This window comes from Patagioenas fasciata, chromosome 17, assembly GCF_037038585.1.
Source record: "Patagioenas fasciata isolate bPatFas1 chromosome 17, bPatFas1.hap1, whole genome shotgun sequence".
NCBI classification, from domain to species: Eukaryota; Metazoa; Chordata; class Aves; order Columbiformes; family Columbidae; genus Patagioenas; species Patagioenas fasciata.
In genome coordinates this window covers 3360172-3377780 of record NC_092536.1, presented here as the reverse complement: position 1 = coordinate 3377780, position 17609 = coordinate 3360172, and the positions used below count along the sequence as shown (strand labels likewise).

The 17609-nt window shown below is 58.0% G+C and overlaps 1 protein-coding gene across 19 annotated transcripts in view; it reads right to left on the bottom strand.

The window, feature by feature from the left end:
* Positions 1-17609, bottom strand: part of NCOR2 (nuclear receptor corepressor 2) — a 213762-nt gene that overhangs the window by 46733 nt on the left and 149420 nt on the right. For 16 of the 19 annotated variants that reach the window (XM_071816031.1, XM_071816038.1, XM_071816039.1 and 13 more), the window contains 3 exons: positions 10998-11122; positions 9503-9675; positions 6931-6993 (listed from right to left, as the gene is read on the bottom strand). In XM_071816031.1, coding sequence (XP_071672132.1) covers positions 6931-6993; positions 9503-9675; positions 10998-11122 — 361 coding nt within the window. The remainder of the gene's footprint in view (positions 1-6930; positions 6994-9502; positions 9676-10997; positions 11123-17609) is intronic. The other 3 variants (XM_071816035.1, XM_065851624.2, XM_065851625.2) reach the window with 1 other exon arrangement.

Below are 17609 nucleotides of genomic sequence, written 5' to 3'. Positions count from 1 at the left end.
CTGAGCACCACAAAAGGCTGTGGCAAGCCAAGAAACAAGTTGGAGCTTTAACTCTGCAACTCTCAGCCTCGCTCCAGCCAAACCCACGACCTCCGCCACCCCGCTGGCAGGCTGGGACTTCTTAAAAATAATAATAAATAAAAAAAGAGGATGTCCGGCCACCAACTGTGAGAGATAGCGAGCTGGGGTGGGAGTCCTCCACCCCCCCTCCAGTTGCTGAAGGTTGCGGGAGAAAACAGGATAGTCCCCTATGTCACAACGTGTCCCCTGTGTCACAACCCATCGCTGCCATCCAAAGCAAACAAGCGGCTCAGCCCCTTTGCCCATCGCTGCACCGGTGGCCCCGCACCGAGCGTGACAGCTGGGGCTGGAGCCGTTTGCTGTGCCCCGGCGAAGCCCCAAAACGCAAACGCTGGCAGCGGCGTGAGCCCCAGTGCTTCGGTGACCGAGATGCCGTGCTGTTCGTTGGAGGGAAGCGGGACCCAGGGGCACGGCTGGGGGGAGACGGCTGCCAGTGTGAGTGTCCCCAGCACAGTGTGACCTTTGCCAGCTGTGAGCAATGCCAGCTCCCAGCTGCCCTTTCCCCTGCCAGGCTTGCTGTCCCCTGCCCACCGCAGGGCTTGGGGACAGGGACACCGCAGCTGGCCCGGCAGGTGGCCATGACCGTGCCAGGCTCAGGACTAGGAAGGCGCCGGCAGCCCCTGCCTGCAGGACCCGGCAGGCAGCCCAGCTGCTCTGCTCTTTGCATCAAAACCACAGCAAAGCACCGACACCTGCTTCCCCACACTGTGATTATCCACACGGCCAGGGAGGGACCAGCCAAGACGCCCCAGGACGTGCTGCTCAGCCCTGGGCTCCCCCCCAGCTCAATGAGCCCCCCCAGCGGCACAGCAGCTCCAGCCCCTGTCCCCCCGCAGCCGCTGTCCCCGGCACGCCAGCCCGCCTCGGCACCGCGCAGCCCTTCGTTCCGCAGCACAACTGAAACTATGACTAACTGAGTTATCAGATCTTAACGCTGGCTTGGGGCGGGGGCTCGGACGCAGGGGCTGCCCACAGGCAGCTACACGCAACCCCGAGGTTAACCCCACCGCCGGACTTACGTGCTCCGGGTCCGGCTCCGGCGAGCAGGGAATGCGCCCGGAGCGTGCGGCGGGCGAGCTGGGAAGGACGCGGGCGTTGGGGCACCTCTTCAGAGCCCCCCCGGGCACGGCAGCCCGCTGCGAAGCGCTGCCAGTGCTCTGCTCACACCCTCCCCACGCATTTTGCTTTCGCTCCCTCGCAGCAGCCAGAGACGGAGAAGAAAGCAAAGCCGGTTCCTTAAATCCTGGGGGCGAGAGGATTTCAGAGCCATGGGCGGCCGAGAGCGGGGAGCGAGCAGGCACCAGGGCTGGAAAGCAGGTCACAGGCGGGAGATTCCTGACCCCAGTGACAGAAGTTGGTGGGAACACATGCTTCGGCCTCAGTGCTCTTCCCTCCGGCGGGGCCGGCAAGCAAACGGCGTCCTCCGTGCTCCTCCCGCTCGCTTGCCGGAGCTCTCCAGCCGGCTGCAGCCGCGGGTACGGTGGATGGAAGCGCCTCCGGTATTTTCTCCCCTACCTCACCTCCTCATTCGGGGCTACGGGGAGGCTGTGCAGTTTCAGAAAGTGCCCGACGTTGCAAGAAATAATTGAAAAACCCACAAAAAAACAGGCAGGAGAAAGGCGCAGGGGAGGGAGCAGCCGACTGCGCGCCGCGGCTCCGCTCTGCCAGCCCGGGGACGGGGAGCCGGTGCTGTCGGTATGTGGCGGAGCAGCGAGCGAGCTCTAATCTGTTCCTCTGGCTGACCCGGGGCTCGTTGCATCTGAATGTGACCTCTAGACAGAGCATTAATAACGAACGTGGCGCTGACCCAAGCTGACAAGGGGTGCGGCCGCTTGGCACCCGCTCCCGCCCTCCCTCTCTCACTTTCTGTCTCCCTCGCTCTCGTCTGAATGTCAGCGGCAGGGGGAGGGATCCAGGAAAACAAAGCTTGGCTAATAGTTTCCTCCACTCTCAAGTGAATCAAAGGCGCTTTTCTTTGGGGAGGTGCGTGCCGGCGAGCCCAGTGCCGCGCTGGCGGGATGCCATGGCACCTTGGCACGCCTCAGCCCCGGCGGAGGAGGGATGGGGAGAGGTTTGGCGTGGGCATCGGTCTCACCACGCGTGGGTGGCCGGGGGACTCTGCTCCAGCACCGGCAAGCGGAGGCTGGAAGGATGAAGAGCCCAGAGAGCGTGATAGCGCGTGCTTGGTGTTCTGGAGTGCGGAGGAGAAACCCGGAGGGTCTGTCAGCCTGTGCCCCCTCGGCTCTCCGCAGCTGTGGGTTTTTACCGGAGCTGTTCCAAGTCTCACAGCACGGCTGCCTGGCCCCACCAAGGGCTTGGCGAGGGCACAGGGAGCCTGTAAAAGGGTCCCTTAATGGGAACTAACAGATTGAGGTTACAGGGGAAGAGCTAAGTGTTCTTATTCCCTACACCTGACAGCACCTGGTGCGATCCTCCAGCCCCTCTTGCACCCGCGCGCCCTCGTGGGAGCGAGGATGGAGGCACTTCTGGTTGTGGCACAGCCAAAATGTGCCGTAACCCCATCCCGGACAAAGACCGGCACTACAGAGTCAGCGACACCACCCAAAGCATCGCGGAGCTGCTTCCCCCCACCAATCTCAGGCGCTTTGCAGCGCGTGGGAGAATGGAGGCACAAGGAAGGTGAGTAACTTCTCCAGGGCCGCAGAGCCGGTGGGTGGCAGAGCTGGGCGAGCGCCGGGCTCCTGACACCGTGCCAGGGAAAGTGGCAGGGACGGTGTGCGGGCAGCGAGCCCACGTTCCTGCAGGCGCTGGGGACTTTGCCGGAGGGACCATCGCACAGGTTCCGTTTGCTCTCACCATGGTGGGTGATGCTCACCCTTCCTGGGGATGGTAAAACTGGGTCCAGCCTGCCACACCAAGCCCAGCGCCCTGACTGTGGACCTGCCTGGCTCTCCCCATCCTACCACAACCCTCCTTTTGTGCTGTGTCCCCATCCTTTGAGCCACCCTCCCTGGGGACATCTGCTCCCCAAGAGGTGCCATCCCCTCCGATCCGGCCAGCCAAAGTCCAGTCCCCAGCACAAGGCAGCGAGTCCACGTGCAGCAGCCGCTCCCCGCGGGCCCAGCTCTCTCCCTTCACCTGGTTTGGATATTATTCCTGCTCCCTTATTGTTGAAAAAATAACGCTCAAAATTAAAACGTAGGCTGTAAATTATAGTAATTACCCAGCAGTTCCCCCTGACAGGCCTTTTGTGTTTCATTCGCTGACACTCACTAAGCAAATCCTCACGGTTTGCTCCTACGTGCTTGAGAAACGTTCAGCCAACGGTGGCAGAAAACGCAGCTCCGTGGGGCACGGTGGCAGCTACACACACTGCCCCAGGGTAACACCTTGTCCCAAGAGCAGCAAAGCCCCAGCATGGGATGGCGTGGACGGGACTACAGCCCATCACAGCCTCTTCCAGGGCAAGCGCAGACAATTCACGCCTTGGACGCAGCTTTGCCCTCATGGCTCTTAATCCACCCCATCCCCATAATTTCCAGGTATCTTGGCATGCAGCTGATGGCAAACGGGCTGTTTGCTCGGAGCAGGCAGATGCCGGTGCTCTGGCTGTGACAGTGGATGCCAGGGACTCACCTGGATGGAGAGCGTCCACTGGGGGACCCAAGGGACGTCCCACCCCTGGACCAGCAAGAGGGACAACAAACAGCAACCAGCACAGGCTGCAAACCAGCTTCTCCAGCCCACATTTACCACCATCAGCAGGATTTCACAGTAAATATCTCTAACTGGAGATGGGAAGGCTCTAGCATGAGCACAGGGGAGATGAAGGGAGGAAGGTACAGAGCTTGAAGAAGCTATAGAGGAAGAACCGTGAAGACCCACAAAGACCCACCTCTCCTCGCCCTGCAGCTGCTCGCTAGAAATAACCGTGCAAACCCAAATTAGGGGTGGAACTGGGAAAAATATGGTTCAGGTCAGTCCAAAACTCGTCTTACTTTCCAAATGGGTTGTCGGCAGAACTGAAAATCAGCCCCCCCAAAAATACCTTTGGTATCCAGGGAAATATTTTACATCTACCCAGAATGAGTTATTTGGGAGTTTTCATGGGTTATTTAGCTCTCTGACATCAGCTTTTTACATCCGTGCCCAGGTCTCTCTGCCTCACCATGCAGAATCCATCCCATGGCCTCCCTGCTTCCTTGGTCTGGGAAAAGGCGAAAAGATCCCGAGCTGAGCTCTGCTCCGAGAGCGAGGAGCGAAGAGCCTTGGAAAGGCGCACGGGGACCCCAGGTGAGCAAGAAGCTGCCATTTCCACATCGTCTCTTTTCAAAGAGCAAAACCACTTAATACGTGCCGGGAGGGGAAAACCCAGAGCCGGGGTGAGAACAGATACCAGACTTTAAAGAGTAATCAAAGTAACTCCAAAACCTCCTGGTTCACTGAGTTCAGGTCCAGCGCTATCACAGCTGCTCTGCGGTGCAATAAACCCACAGCCTGCTCCCGGCCGGCGCTTGCCCGCTGCCTGCAAAACCCCTGCCTGGAACTCCTGCCCGCCGGTCCCCCAAAGGCAGGAGCTGCCTAAACATTGCCTTGTAAGGAGCAGCCCCGTCCCGCTGCCCACAGCCCCCGCACCCTGCCCGGCAGCGCAGCCGCGGGTGCCGCCCGCTCCCCCTCGGGAAGGGAACACGGGAAATCCTTGAGCAGCTCCGGTTAATCAAAACCTCCTGCAATATCAGGAAAACGCGCCACCCTGCCATTATACCAATCTCCGCACATTTTGACAGACTAGTGAATCAAAGTTTATTGCGTAATAAAAGTGTCATTAAGCAAGAACTTTCTTCTCGCTAGGTTTGCGTTCCCCTAGTTAACTTTAATAACATGATACTCCCCTTTATTGTCTTTCCCAGCAGACACGGTCCTGCCTTCTCCTGCTTGGAAACTCTCGGTGTGGCTCCGGAGCAGAGGAGACAACTTCAACACCTCACTGTCCCAGGGCTGTTTTCTCTTACCTTCCCCAGCAGAAATGACATTGGGTTTCACGCCACGCACAAAGAACTCAGAGGTGGACAGCAAGGCCAGGCTGACCTCCCGGCTGGTGAGTGCTGGGAGCAAAGGGGACCATCCCCATCACCCAAGCACCCTGGGGTGTCAGGGCTGATTTTACATAGGACTCACATCTTGCTTGTTCAACTCCCTGAAGCAGCTGGCTGTGGGCTCAGACTGGTACCAGTAACCGGGGAAGAGTGTGGCTGGGGTGGCTGAGCCCTTAACGGTGAGGGCGACGGTGCCCGTGTCCCCAGGCTGGGTACCCACCACCCCCTGCAGCGGCTCTGCCACCTCCAACCTCCCGAGGTTTCCTGCGGAGTTTTGCAGCCGCTGCGAGTCGGAAACCCCCACCACACCGGTCCCTGGAAACGCCAAACAGAGCCAGTTCGAAGCATTAAAGCGGCTGCTTCCTGGCAAAGGGGAATTTGGCTTCTCTGTACAAGTCTGGCGTTGCAATCTCAGTTTCCCAGGTTGTAATGGAGGGGAAAACATCAGCAATCGGGCTTCACACCAGCAAATCTCCCTGCCCCGTCCTGGCCCCTGGGCTGGAATAACTCTGCGTGCTCCCACGCTTCATCCTTCCTCCACGCAGGCTTTGGCAGCTGGTTTTAAGACTCCTTAAGCGCACCTCCAGCATCCAGCACGAACCAGCAAGAGGCACTTTTTAACAACCAGATGTGATCTCCAAAACAAAGCAGCGCTCGGAAAAGATCCCTCCAACAAACCCTCCCTGCTCAGCACCTGCTCACCCCATTACCTGGCCCCTGTCCAGTTTGTTTGATTAAAGTCTATCTATTAAGTTTTGCGTCTATAGAAAGCCCTGCTCAGCAAAGCGCAGGATTGGCACTGGATTGTAAAGGGGGCTGGAACAGCTTACAGGCGAGTGAGCCAAACGCTTTGGGATATTCACAGGCAAAGTAATCCAAGTCCACGGCTCCCATCGGCACCTGGGCAGCCGGCACTCCAGAACGTGTAATCACCATCCCGGCAGCAGGTGCATTTTCCAAGCAGAGCTGAACCCGCTAACACGCCTGTTTGCATTTGCCATCCCCAAACAGCACTCATTTCCATTTTAATTTTCCATTTACAATCCTCACCGGGCCAGGCGAGCCGGCAGCGATGTGAGTGGGATGCAGGGGCTGGGGACGTGAGCTCGACAGCCCATCAACAGGACGTGACTTTGGCAAAAAAAATGAGAGCAGCGAAAGAGCTGGCGCAGGAGCAGCACGAGGAGGGGAAGTGGCAAGAAGGGCTGTGCTACACTCAGCACTTTTTAAAAACGGTCTCAGCAAAGGCTCTGAATCAGGGCCAGGATGTAAAGTCACCCCGTGCTGCCCGCAGCCCCGGCTCTCCGGAGCTCCCCAACGTGGGGCTGCAGACTGCAGGGGTTCAGCGTCCTCCCCCTAAATCCCAGAGCTGCAAACACTCTTGGCGTGACTGGAACAGATCGTGCTGATAGCACAAATCTCTAGAGAGCGGTGTGAAGTGGCACCTCATGCTACAGACACCAGAAGCTGCAAAAAGCAACAGACGAAGCACCGTCTCCAATTCCTATGGCCGGCACCTGCCTTGCGGGACACGCACGGGCTCCAATCACAGCCCAGACCTCCCTGGTGTCACCACAGCTACCGGGGCCAGAGAGGCCGAGCGTGCCCCCCGTACCACCGCATGTCTCCCCCAAAATCCCCCAGCAACATTCACCAAAAACAAACTAGCACCGAGACGGCGAGAATCCAGCCCCACCAGCCTGTGCCAGCTCCAGCGGTCAGACACTGTCCATCCCCGACAGCTGGGTTAGCTCCAGCAGAGTCGACAGGAGAAAGAAAACGAGCAGCTCACCTTTTTTAGCCGTCTCCATCTCCTCTTCGGTCCAGCGAGAGCTTTCATTCATCTCCAGAGAAGCTGGAAGGAGGAAGGAAAGAAGAGCACTCAGCAAACCCAGTGAGCTCAGAGATGCTCAAACACCCAAAGCCCGTCCGGTGCCCGGTTCCCCAGAGGCACGACAGAACACTGTGCCGTGCAAACATACTTCTGCAGGGAAGGCTGTCGCGATGGGGGCTCTCAAGGCTTTTCCATGCACGGTAACCCGTGCAGAGCATCCCCCCGGGATGCGTCTCGGTGATGCAAAACCTCTACTTTGGGAGTGCAAGCGAAGCCAGATGGCTTGAGGGTGGCAGCAGATTTCCTGCGGATTCGGTGCCATGCACCCTGGCCCGCCAACAACAGGTACGGAAGACGGAGCCGACTCCGGCTGTGTGCTTTGGAGGTGGCAGACGCAGGGTGGGACCGTCACCCTCGGCGGAGACGGAGAAATAGCGTCACCTTGGCGCTGACTTTGGCCAAGCGTGCTTGACTGCGGGCTCCCTCAGAGCCACCGCCGGGCTCTGGGACACCTCAGAGCCGCTTCCAGCAACGCCGGGGGGTTCACCCGGAGCGGTGCACATCGCAGCGGGACCACGCTGCTCCGGCCGGGGGAGTCGGAGAGGGGTGTCAGCACCCGATGCTCCCCTCTCCCGCACCCTGCGGCGGGGGACACCGAGGTCCTTCATAAAGCCTTCACTATGCACCAGTCCCGCTGGCAGCCTGGCACTAGAGCAAACCCTACAATAACAAACCAGGGTGTGAGTCAGAGGCAAAAAACAACTCGGTAAGGAAACAGATTTCCGGCTCAGGCTGCCAAGGGGTTATTACTCTAAACAACAGGCAAAGCATTATTTCAACAGTGATGAGAGATGTTTTGACAGTGTCCTTTTAAAATGGAAAACAGGCTGATAGGTTCAGGATAAAGAATATGGGCGAGGAGAGAAGGAAGCGTCTTCCAAGAAGCTCTACAAGCCAGGACCCTGCAGGAGGACAACACGGCCTCGGATGCCCACGGCATCGGGCAGAGGAATCTCCTTCACAGGTGGCTGAGCACAACCGCAGGTGTCACCTCCTGAAGCCAGCGCAGGTCACCACCTCCCCCAGAAACGCTGTCCATGGGGACAGTGGCCAAGAGGGAGGGAAATCGATACCCCACCGTGTCCCCCGGCCGAGCCACGGCCACGATGCTCGTTTACGTAAAATCGAGCGTCCCCGCCGCGCCGCGCGAGGCCCTTCGCTCAGCTTGAGGATGACTGTTATTGCATGGTAAAGAAATGCCAAAGAAATGGCCCGTTTGGTTTGATTAATGGTATTTACTGAGGTTGCGCAGTTATGAAACAGATGCCTACGGGGAGCTCCGGCATGCTGCAGTTAAACCACAATACGGTTTTGTGTTGTTTTTTAATGTTCAATTGGTATTTAAAACGCAATAACTTTCTTAGCCAACCTAAATTAAAGCACTATTGGAGAGACATAAAGTGAAACCAATTACTCAGATATGTCACTGGAATCGATCCATTCCTTCTTCCCAATTTAACATGGTTTAAAGTCTTTTCCCGGTGTTCACAGTGAAGTTTATCAAAGACTCTCAGATGCTGGGATAAAAAAAAAATCCCATCTAAGTTACTGGCATTATCTGCTGCTTCTTTGCAGCATTGCTTAACAAGTTTGAGAGGGAGAGCAGGGCTCCGTTGTGCTGGGAACTATTTATATCGCCTGTAGGAAAACAGAGTGCTCGCGATTGAGGCTTCAGCCGGTCGTCAGCAGAGGAACAGGGAGGCAAAACACCTCCGGGTGATTTATAGCACATGGAACAGAACAAGCAAGAAACTGCAGAGCAAGGAAACTGAGAGGAGTCACCCTGCTTTTAGCTTTACTTGCCTCAGGTAGCCCAGTAATAATCTTGTAGTTGATAAGAGCAGAAAATACACGAAAATCAGCCAAGTTCCTTGATGTATTGGCTTCTTTAAGTTGATACATGAGTATTTTTCCAGGGTGGTTGCTACTGGTGCTGCAGACGCGAGAGCAAGTACACCCAACGTGGGGCTGCGGATGCTGCTGCGAATTCCCGTCTAACCTGAGACGGGCCCGGTGGCACCAAACAGCTACAGCTGCTGCTCGTGGCCATGATCCACGGGCAGGAGAACCCGCAGGGACCCCGGAGGGTGGAGCAGGCTCCTGTGCAGAGCTCGAGGGCACTGAGATCGCAGACCGCTGCAGAGGGAGCACACCTCCGGGTGCAGGAGGTGCACGAACCCTGCACGAACCCGGCCAACGTGCTGCTAAAACTGACAGCTTCCCTTTTTGTCTTTTGCAATACTTTCCCTCTGAGCCTATAAAGCTCACTAACGCTCAGCCAGGACAAGCCAGGCTTGCGAATGCCTCCAACTTTATCCGGGTGAACTGCGTTGGGTCATCCGTGGGATTGCTGCCCCCCAAAAAGGAGCATTTCACAAAGGAAAACCCTCCCTCTGTGAGCAGGGAGTGACGTCCCACCCCAGCAGAAAGGACACCCCAAAAGCCCTGCCAACGTGGCCCTGGTACCCACCCAGCTCCGTGCTCTGCTGCGGGGCGGCCGCCTCCTCGTTGTTGGCCTCGTTGGCCATGGAGCGGGTGATGCGGCCTTTGCGCCGGCCCTGGCTGTTGGCGGTTTTGCGACCCTTGGAGGTGACGGTTTCTTTCTCATCATTGTCTTCCCCGGACGTGTCATCGTTCTTGTCCCTGCAAAAAAACAGGGAGCAAAGAAAAAACACTGTTAGGTTGGTCTGATTTTTAGGTCAAGCAATTATTTCTCTGCACGTGTCCAAGGATATTTTTTTTTGTCGTTGGTCTTTTGGGGGGGCAGGTCTGCTTTTTTGGGATTTTTTTGCACACGCAGGCTCTTTTCCTGGCTGGATTGGCGGGGGGGTAATTTGCGGTGGGGTTTTCTTTCTGCAGCTGGCTGCGGCTCCACCACCGAGTGCACGCAGAGACCTGACACAGACAGGTTTAATACCAGACCATTCAAATTCATCCCTGCCTCCTCCTCATTTATCTTCCTGAAAGGGACCTGCTGGTAAATGTCTTCGTAGCCTAGATATAATGAAGCCAGATGTTCTTTTAAACCAAGTATTAAGCCCATTACAGATAGCTCGCGGTCTGCGTGCCAACCTTTCCCCGCCGCGGCTCTGGTGCTCCCTCCCGGTTCGGCGTGAGGGAGGCAGGGCTGGCCGAAAACCTTCATCTGGGAGTGCTCACATTGACAGCAATAACGCTAAAGGTGAAGTGCTGTGCTCACATCGCTGCTCTGACTCCCAGAGGCTCTCGCAACAACAAAACAAGCTGGAGGATCAGAGGGGATTTGCGGGTCGATTTGGTTTGTTAAGAAAAAGAATGTGTATCAGAGTTGCTCTCCCAGTTTGGGAGCAGCAGGGCAGAGGAATGAAGAGCAGAGCATCTTCAGAGGGATGGAACAGCTCTGCTGCGAGGACAGGCTCAGAGAGCTGGGGGTGTTCAGCCTGGAGAACAGAAAGCTCCAGGGAGACCTTATTGCACCTTTCAGTGCTTGAAAGGGGCCAATACGAAAGACGTGGACAGACTTTTCAGCAGGGCCTGTTGTGATAGGACAAGGGGTGATGGTTTTAAACTAAAGGAGGGAGATTCAGGCTGGACATAAGGAAGAAATTTTTTGACACTGAGGGTGGTGAGAGCCTGGCCCAGGTTGGCCAGAGAGGTGGTGGCTGAACCATCCCTGGAGACATCCCAGGCCAGGCTGGACGGGGCTCTGAGCAACCTGAGCTGGTGAAGATGTCCTTGTCATGGCAGGGGTGGCACTGGGGGAGCTGGGAAGGTCCATTCAACCCAAACTGTTCTGTGATTCTATGATTCTGTGCCCATGGAAGAGATGAGGTGGGCACATGTCGACCCACATGGGGTCGGGCAGCCCTGTACCACGCCGTGTCCCACCACTGCATCCCACTGCACATCCCCCTGCACACCCCACCACCATAGCCCCAGCCCTCGCTGGAGGTGGCCGCGAGCCGAACAGGGAAGGTTGTCCTTACTTCGTCAGTTCTTCCTTGTCATTTTCTGTTTCCTGCTTGTCTTCTTCCTTCTCTCCCTCCTTCTCCTTTTCTTTCTCTTTTTCATCCTTCTCTTCTTGGCTGCTCCGAGGCATTTGCTGCTGCTGCTGCAAAACAAGGGAGGTAAAACAAAACCATGAGGCGGATACATCGCAGCACCTGGGCCAAACTAAACAAACGCGTCGAAACAATGCCGGGGGGTGAGCGGCCAAGAGGAAAAAGCGCTGCAGGCAGAAGGGGCAGGCAGGGTGCTTACAGAGGCCACGGGGGCTGAAAGCTTTCTGGGGAGATCAGAGGGAGTGCGGGATGAGGCAGCCGTGCTCTGTCTCCTGTTCCAGGCAGCGGAACAGCCCCTGCAGCTCCCCTGGGGTCCAGCAGCGAGCAGGGAGGTGAGATCAACCCCAGTTCCCTGCAGATGATGGCTTAGCAACATCAGTCATGATTTGCAGGCGGCAGGATGCATTTTGCTGGAGCACAAAGGAGATGGGGGCACCAGAGCTGCCCCGAGGCTCAGCGATACCAACTCTGTGATCTTTTTCCCAAGCATCTGACATGGCCCATGGAGAAAGTCTATGGCCCCGTATCACGAGAAGGGAAGATGCCCAGCTTCCCACCTGCTCCGTTCCACCCAGCACGCTGGGTGCAGCCCATGCACCCAACCGCCCCAGCGCCGCTGCTGGACCCGAGGGACACAGCGACTGCAGTCGTTCTGGGTTTTGTTCCACCAGCTGCAGGAAGGAGGATGCTGGGGACGCCTGGCTCCCCTGACCTCCCTTCCCTCTGGCAACTGGCAAACCAGAGGCATTTCATAGAGAAGCAGAAATTAGAGACGGAAATGATTTATTAAACCATTCTGCTCCTGGCTAACGCGAGGCTGCTCGCTCCAGGAAACCCACCCGGGCTCGCCCGGCCCCTGCCCAAGCTACTGGGCTTCCAACACCCCTTGGGAAAGGGCTCAGTGATGCAACGGGGGGGAAGCTGTCTTAAAGCTGGCTTATCAACAGAAAGTATGATCCCAGGTGGCCCGGTCTGGGCAGCACGCAGCTGTTCAGCAAGCGCGGATGAGGTGTGTCCCTGTCCCTTGAGCCAGCCGGACCGGCCTGTCCCCAGTCTGCAGGAACTGGGAGGCTGCCTGATCATGGGAGTTCCCCAGCAGCGGCACTGGGTACGAGCTAAACCCTCTGCCCCATGGGCTGGTGCTAAAAGGAGAAGTGCAGAGCTGTCAAATTGGGCTTTGGAGCAGTTTAGCAAAAAAGTTTCTGATTCTCTCAGACCCTGCTTCAACACAAGTCCTTAAAACACAAGTGCTGCCACCGCTGAAGCCCCACGGACTTTCAATTCCTTTTTGTATGGGGGGAGGCAGCTGTGCCGCCAGGAGCCCGTTCAGTAGTGCATGTGTGGCAGCCTCGGCCAGCCCCTGCAGCACCCCCGTACCCCATCAGCTCACCCACGCTGCACCCCAGGAAGGGCCCGGTGGGATGCGAGGCTGAGGGGATCCAGGGAATGGTTGGGATGAGCACTCGATAAACTTAATATTTTCCCAAGTCCACAAATCTCTAAGGCTTGGGGAACGGGCTCTCTCCTGCAGCAAAACTGGCCAAGGAACAGCTCTCTTTCCAGCCATGAACCCAGCTGTGACAGCACAAGTCCCTGCCCCAGTGCTAGGCTGGCGCGGGCTCCTCGGGGAGCTCCAGCATCATCTCACCCCGTCTCCGTCCTCATTCAAACCAAGGCACTGTCACCACAAGCAGCCGTCACAGCTCTGCCCTAGAGGAACGGGCTGGGGTGGCAGCGATGCTAACGGGTTCCCCACACCAGCCTGCAAACGCAGGGGTGGAAAAGCAGGGAGAAGCGCGAGAGGCCGCAGAAGCTCACATGGCAATGCAGGCACTTCTCTGGGGAGACATTCACCAAACTCCAGCACAAGGACAAGCAAACTCCAGCGACCCGGCTTCAGTGAGCTACTGTGCATCCCGTTCCTCCAGAAGGTTTCAAGCCCAGCAGGATGGGACATCAAATTAGAGCTTCTCCCACTGCAAAGGAGCATCTCAATCCAAGGTTGCCCTCTAGTGATTGCCCTGCTCCAGCCACGGCAGGGTGACCCATGCCAGGAGCCAGAGCTGGATGGCACAGCACCCTGCACACAGCGGGAGGGGACAGGAGGGCACCCACCTGCCAGCCCCCTCCTGCCGGGCTGAGATGCATGAAACGCATACATGAGGCAGCAATGCAAACATCGGGCAGCACCGTCACCACAGGGCCACGGTGGGAAAACTGTCCCCTGCTCAACCCATGGCTGCGTTCGTGTCCTCATCTGAAGGCAGCTCCTGGCCACACGCTGCTTTGAACCCCAGCAAATGCGCAGTGATGGCTCATCTCCTGTGCTAGGGCTTGCTGCACGGCAGGGCACCCCAAACGCCCTGGAAAGCACCTCTGGGGATGGTCACGCTCACAAATGTCACCTTACATCCCATCCCATCCCATCCCATCGCATCCCGAGGTACGTGCTGGGCTGAAGGTTGTGGGGATGGCTGAAGCACCCAGAGCCCTGGGGGGCAGTGGCCACCCCGGAGTCCCAAATGAAACCATGTGAGAGCTCAGTTATAAGTGGCATGTGGAGAAAGGAGATGGGACACCCCCCAGCTGACCACAGCAGCCACCTTGGCCTGTCTGTGCTACGTGCTGTACCCCAAAACCTCAGACATCACTGCCAGACCGTGGCACAGGACAATGCTGGGAAGTCACAGCCCAGAACCCTTGAGCTGGCCAGTCCCCCCAGTTGTCCCCATGGTGCACGGGGAGGCTACTGCTATTCTTAGTGCTGGATGTGGACCAGCTCTGGATGATTCAAAGGATGGGACGCCATCCCAAAGCGTGACAGGCCAGGAAATGCTTCCCCAATTACCAGCCCACGTTTCCCTCTGATTCACACTGCCCCGGTTAGAGGTGGAGCAGCAGGTGGGTCAGCTCTTAGTGGACATGTCAAAGGCCAGCACCAAATCTGCTCGGCTCCTGGCAAGCTTAAATCTCTCTCCACCTACATCCCTGACCCCTGGGGATGAGGCAGCTCATCGCCCGGAGGCAGAGCAGGTACGTGCTTGTCACCTTGCACAGCAAGGTGAAGGGACATGCCCGAGGCCAGGGAAGATGCCTGTGGCAGAGGGCAGGGCTGTCCCTCCCTCCCAGGTCAGAGGCTCTAACCACTGGACCGCCCTTCCTCCTCAGCATCACTGCTGCTTGGTTTAGCTGCCGACACATCCTGTTTATTTAAAAAAGCTCCAGGACAAAAATCGCACCTGGGACGCGTGAGCAAGAGGCCGATCGTGCTCTGAGTCCACGGGAACGGGCGGCCTCCTTCCCCCTGTGCTCCCCATGCTCCAGCATGAGCTGCTCCATAATTACAAACATCTGCTCACCTCTGCCCCAATTTCCCACTGGCCCCGGAACAGCTGGAGAGGAGCAGAGCACTGCCAGCCCTCCCGGGAACACCGCGGGTGCCACCGGCCACCCCCTTGCCATGGCCCATGGGCAAGGACTCCTGCTGGCCCCAGCACCCAGCTCCCCTCAGGGTGACAGGGCTCGCCCTGCCCGGCCAGCTCCGTCGGGCTGGCACGTCACGGGGATTTCAGCCACTCAAAAGCTCTGGCTCCGAGTGCACTTTCAGGCTTCCAGGTAGGTCCCAGACAGCGAAACCCCGGCCCTGCTGAGAACCGACCAACTCTGCGCGTCCCGCACGGGTCTGGCTGGGGGAAAGCCCTGGTGAGGAAGAGGTGCAGCTCCTCCCACTCTGTTTACTTCCTCCGCTGAGGCACTGCCTGCTTCTGCGAGCAGGACGGGAGGGCAGGAGGAGGTGGGAGAAGCAGCTCCCCACCTTTGCCTTCCCCAGCCCCGCCGGAGACGCCTGCCGCCCTGGCACAGAGACGGTGAAACCAGCCAGGAACCCATTCCCGGTCGGCGGCACGGCCCCCGCCTCCGAAACACACTGCTCACGCACTCCCTACCAGCTCCGGACCCTCATCTCCCCCCAGATCACTCACCTCCCCGCTCCCCGGCTCCCGCGAGCGGCCGGTCCCTGACAGCCCCATCGCCGGCTCCCGGCCCCTGCTCAGCGCCCAGCCATCCGGGCGCGCTGTGCCTTACATTCTCCGTCTCTGAAGGCTTCCTGACGATTTGCATAGTTAAGCCGTAAACTAACCACAACATTCCTCTTCTGATTTTGCAATCTGCTGGAATAACGTGGTCGCTCTAAGTCGAGTCGATGAATCATCAGCTATAAACCACAGCTCTCGTCACCGGGGCTCACAGTGCTGGCTGCAGCCAGCGTGATTAATCCACCAGGATGCCAAGCTTAACCTACTGCGCAGGACTATTTATTTTCCAAAACTTGCAAACCTCCGGAAAAACGACAGCTCCTGCCTTCCCCAGCCCCTCTGTGGTGAGATGTGCTGGGCTGCGGCAGGGGACCGGGGACCACACCAGAGCCCCACGCAGAAACCTCCCTTGCTGCCCACAGGGCATGCTGGCATAGAATTATAGAATAGTTTGGGTTGAAGGGGCCTTCAAATGTCACTCAGTCCAACCCTCTGCCATAAGCAGGGACATCTTCACCAGCTCAGGTTGCTCAGAGCCCTGTCCAGCCTGGCCTGGGATGGCTCCAGGGATGGTTCATCCACCACCTCTCTGGGCATCAACCCTGCAACTGAGGCACCCACATCCTCTCTCAGTCCCCCCTTGCTCTCGGTTCCACAGCACCCTCAAAATCTACCACCAGTTCCCATCACCCCAGCCATGTTCCTTGCTGGTGGGGAATTGCTTAGGTCACGGTGTGAGAGCCTGTCCCCAAGCCACGTGCTGGCTGGGGGTGACACCTCCTCTCTCTGTCACCAGGTTTTGAGGGTGGACTGGCTGCACAGGGGATGCCATTTGGCTGCCTGCAGGTGCATCCCCTCCCCTGCCAACATCACGGTGTGCTGGGCTTTTACAGAGCACACCACCGAAACCACCAACTCCTGTTTGCTGCTGAAATCAGGAGGGGCAAAAGCAGGACCCCTAAGCCCTGGCACAGCAGGAGCCACTTGGGCCAGGCTGAGCTGCATGGCAGCTCATTTCAGGGCTGCTTGAGCCCATCCCTGGGCACCACGGGCAGTGAGCTTCAGGGATTTTGCTCAAAGGCGGCTTAGCATCCCTGGTCACGGGCTCACCACAGCAGTGCAGGGACACGTGCCAACCCTCTCCCCACCCTGTCAAACCGAAGTCTGCCTGGACAAGGGCTTTGGAGGGAGATGTTCCTCACCAGCCTGAGCCCCATCCCCACCAGGAGCACCCACTCGGCTGTGCCGCCTCTCCCATGCACGGGGCATCAGCTCCTCACTTCTCCCATGGGTGACTTCAGATCAATGGCATTTATGATGCTCTCCAGGGGCACTCAGCTGCGGAGCAGGCTCAGGCCCAGGTCATTGCATGCAATCAGGGAGCTGCAAATTAAAACCAGCTTGAGATAAGCTGAAGACAAAAGGCCTACACTACGCTGGCCAGGAATGCCTGGGGTTTGCTTTGCTGCTTCTCCGGGAACCTCAGCATGCCTGGGATGGCCAGATGTGTGTGCAGGTGCCTGCTGGCACCACTGTGACCTTCCAGCAAGGTCCAGCACCAGCACCGCGGGCAGGATGCACTGCGCTCTTTTCGGCACAGCCGGTGGCACTCGGCTCCCACCCCAATCCCCAGCCCTGCAGGGTGCTGTGCAGAGCATCTCTGCCAGGAGCCGGGCTGGCACTGCGCAGCCACGGCTCAGAGCGTCCCCTCTCCTCCACCACCCCATCCACCCTTCCACCTGCTCCCAAACTCTCCGTATGGCAGGGCACATCAATGAGAACCAGGGCAGGGATTTACTCATCGAGCACCCGCAGCACCAGCCTCCTCTTTACCCACCGTGCTGCCCAGGTGCCCGAAGCCTCTCCCACAGCATCATTCCCCATTTGTCAATGCCATAGCAGAGGTTGAGGCATCAACCACCAAGGTCTGACACCGCATGGCCATCGCAGAGCTCCCCGTGTGCCCCTACCCATCCCTGGGAGGTAGGATGGATACAGAGTGCAGCAAGGACGGCTCAAAAATCCATGTGTGTATCACATAACTGGCTCCCAGGGCCCGAAGCCTCTGATCCGATGGTCTGGAACGCCTCAGCCCTCACTGCCACCCACCGCCACACAGCCTGGCTTCTCATGACCACACGCGGCACCCTCTGCTCATGGGAGAAACCACAAAGCAAAACAAGCCGCTGCCAAAACAACAAGGAGAGGAAGAGGAATGTCTGCCGGCAACTTGGCTTTGATCGCCTGCATCCCGGGGCTGGGTTTGATGCTGTTGGCTGTGGAAGCAAGTGGAAAAATCAAAGGGCCAGGCTTGGATTCGATAAGGAGAATGATAGCGAGCATGGGGTTTGCTCGGCTCAGCTCCGACCACAACCGCCTGGAGCTGTGCTGCTCCTTCGCCAGTAAACAACAAACTCTGCAAGACAGCAATCATTACATGGCAGAGATGGAAAACACCACAGCCGTGCATCCCGGGAGGCACCGAATTGGCCCTGTCCAGGCT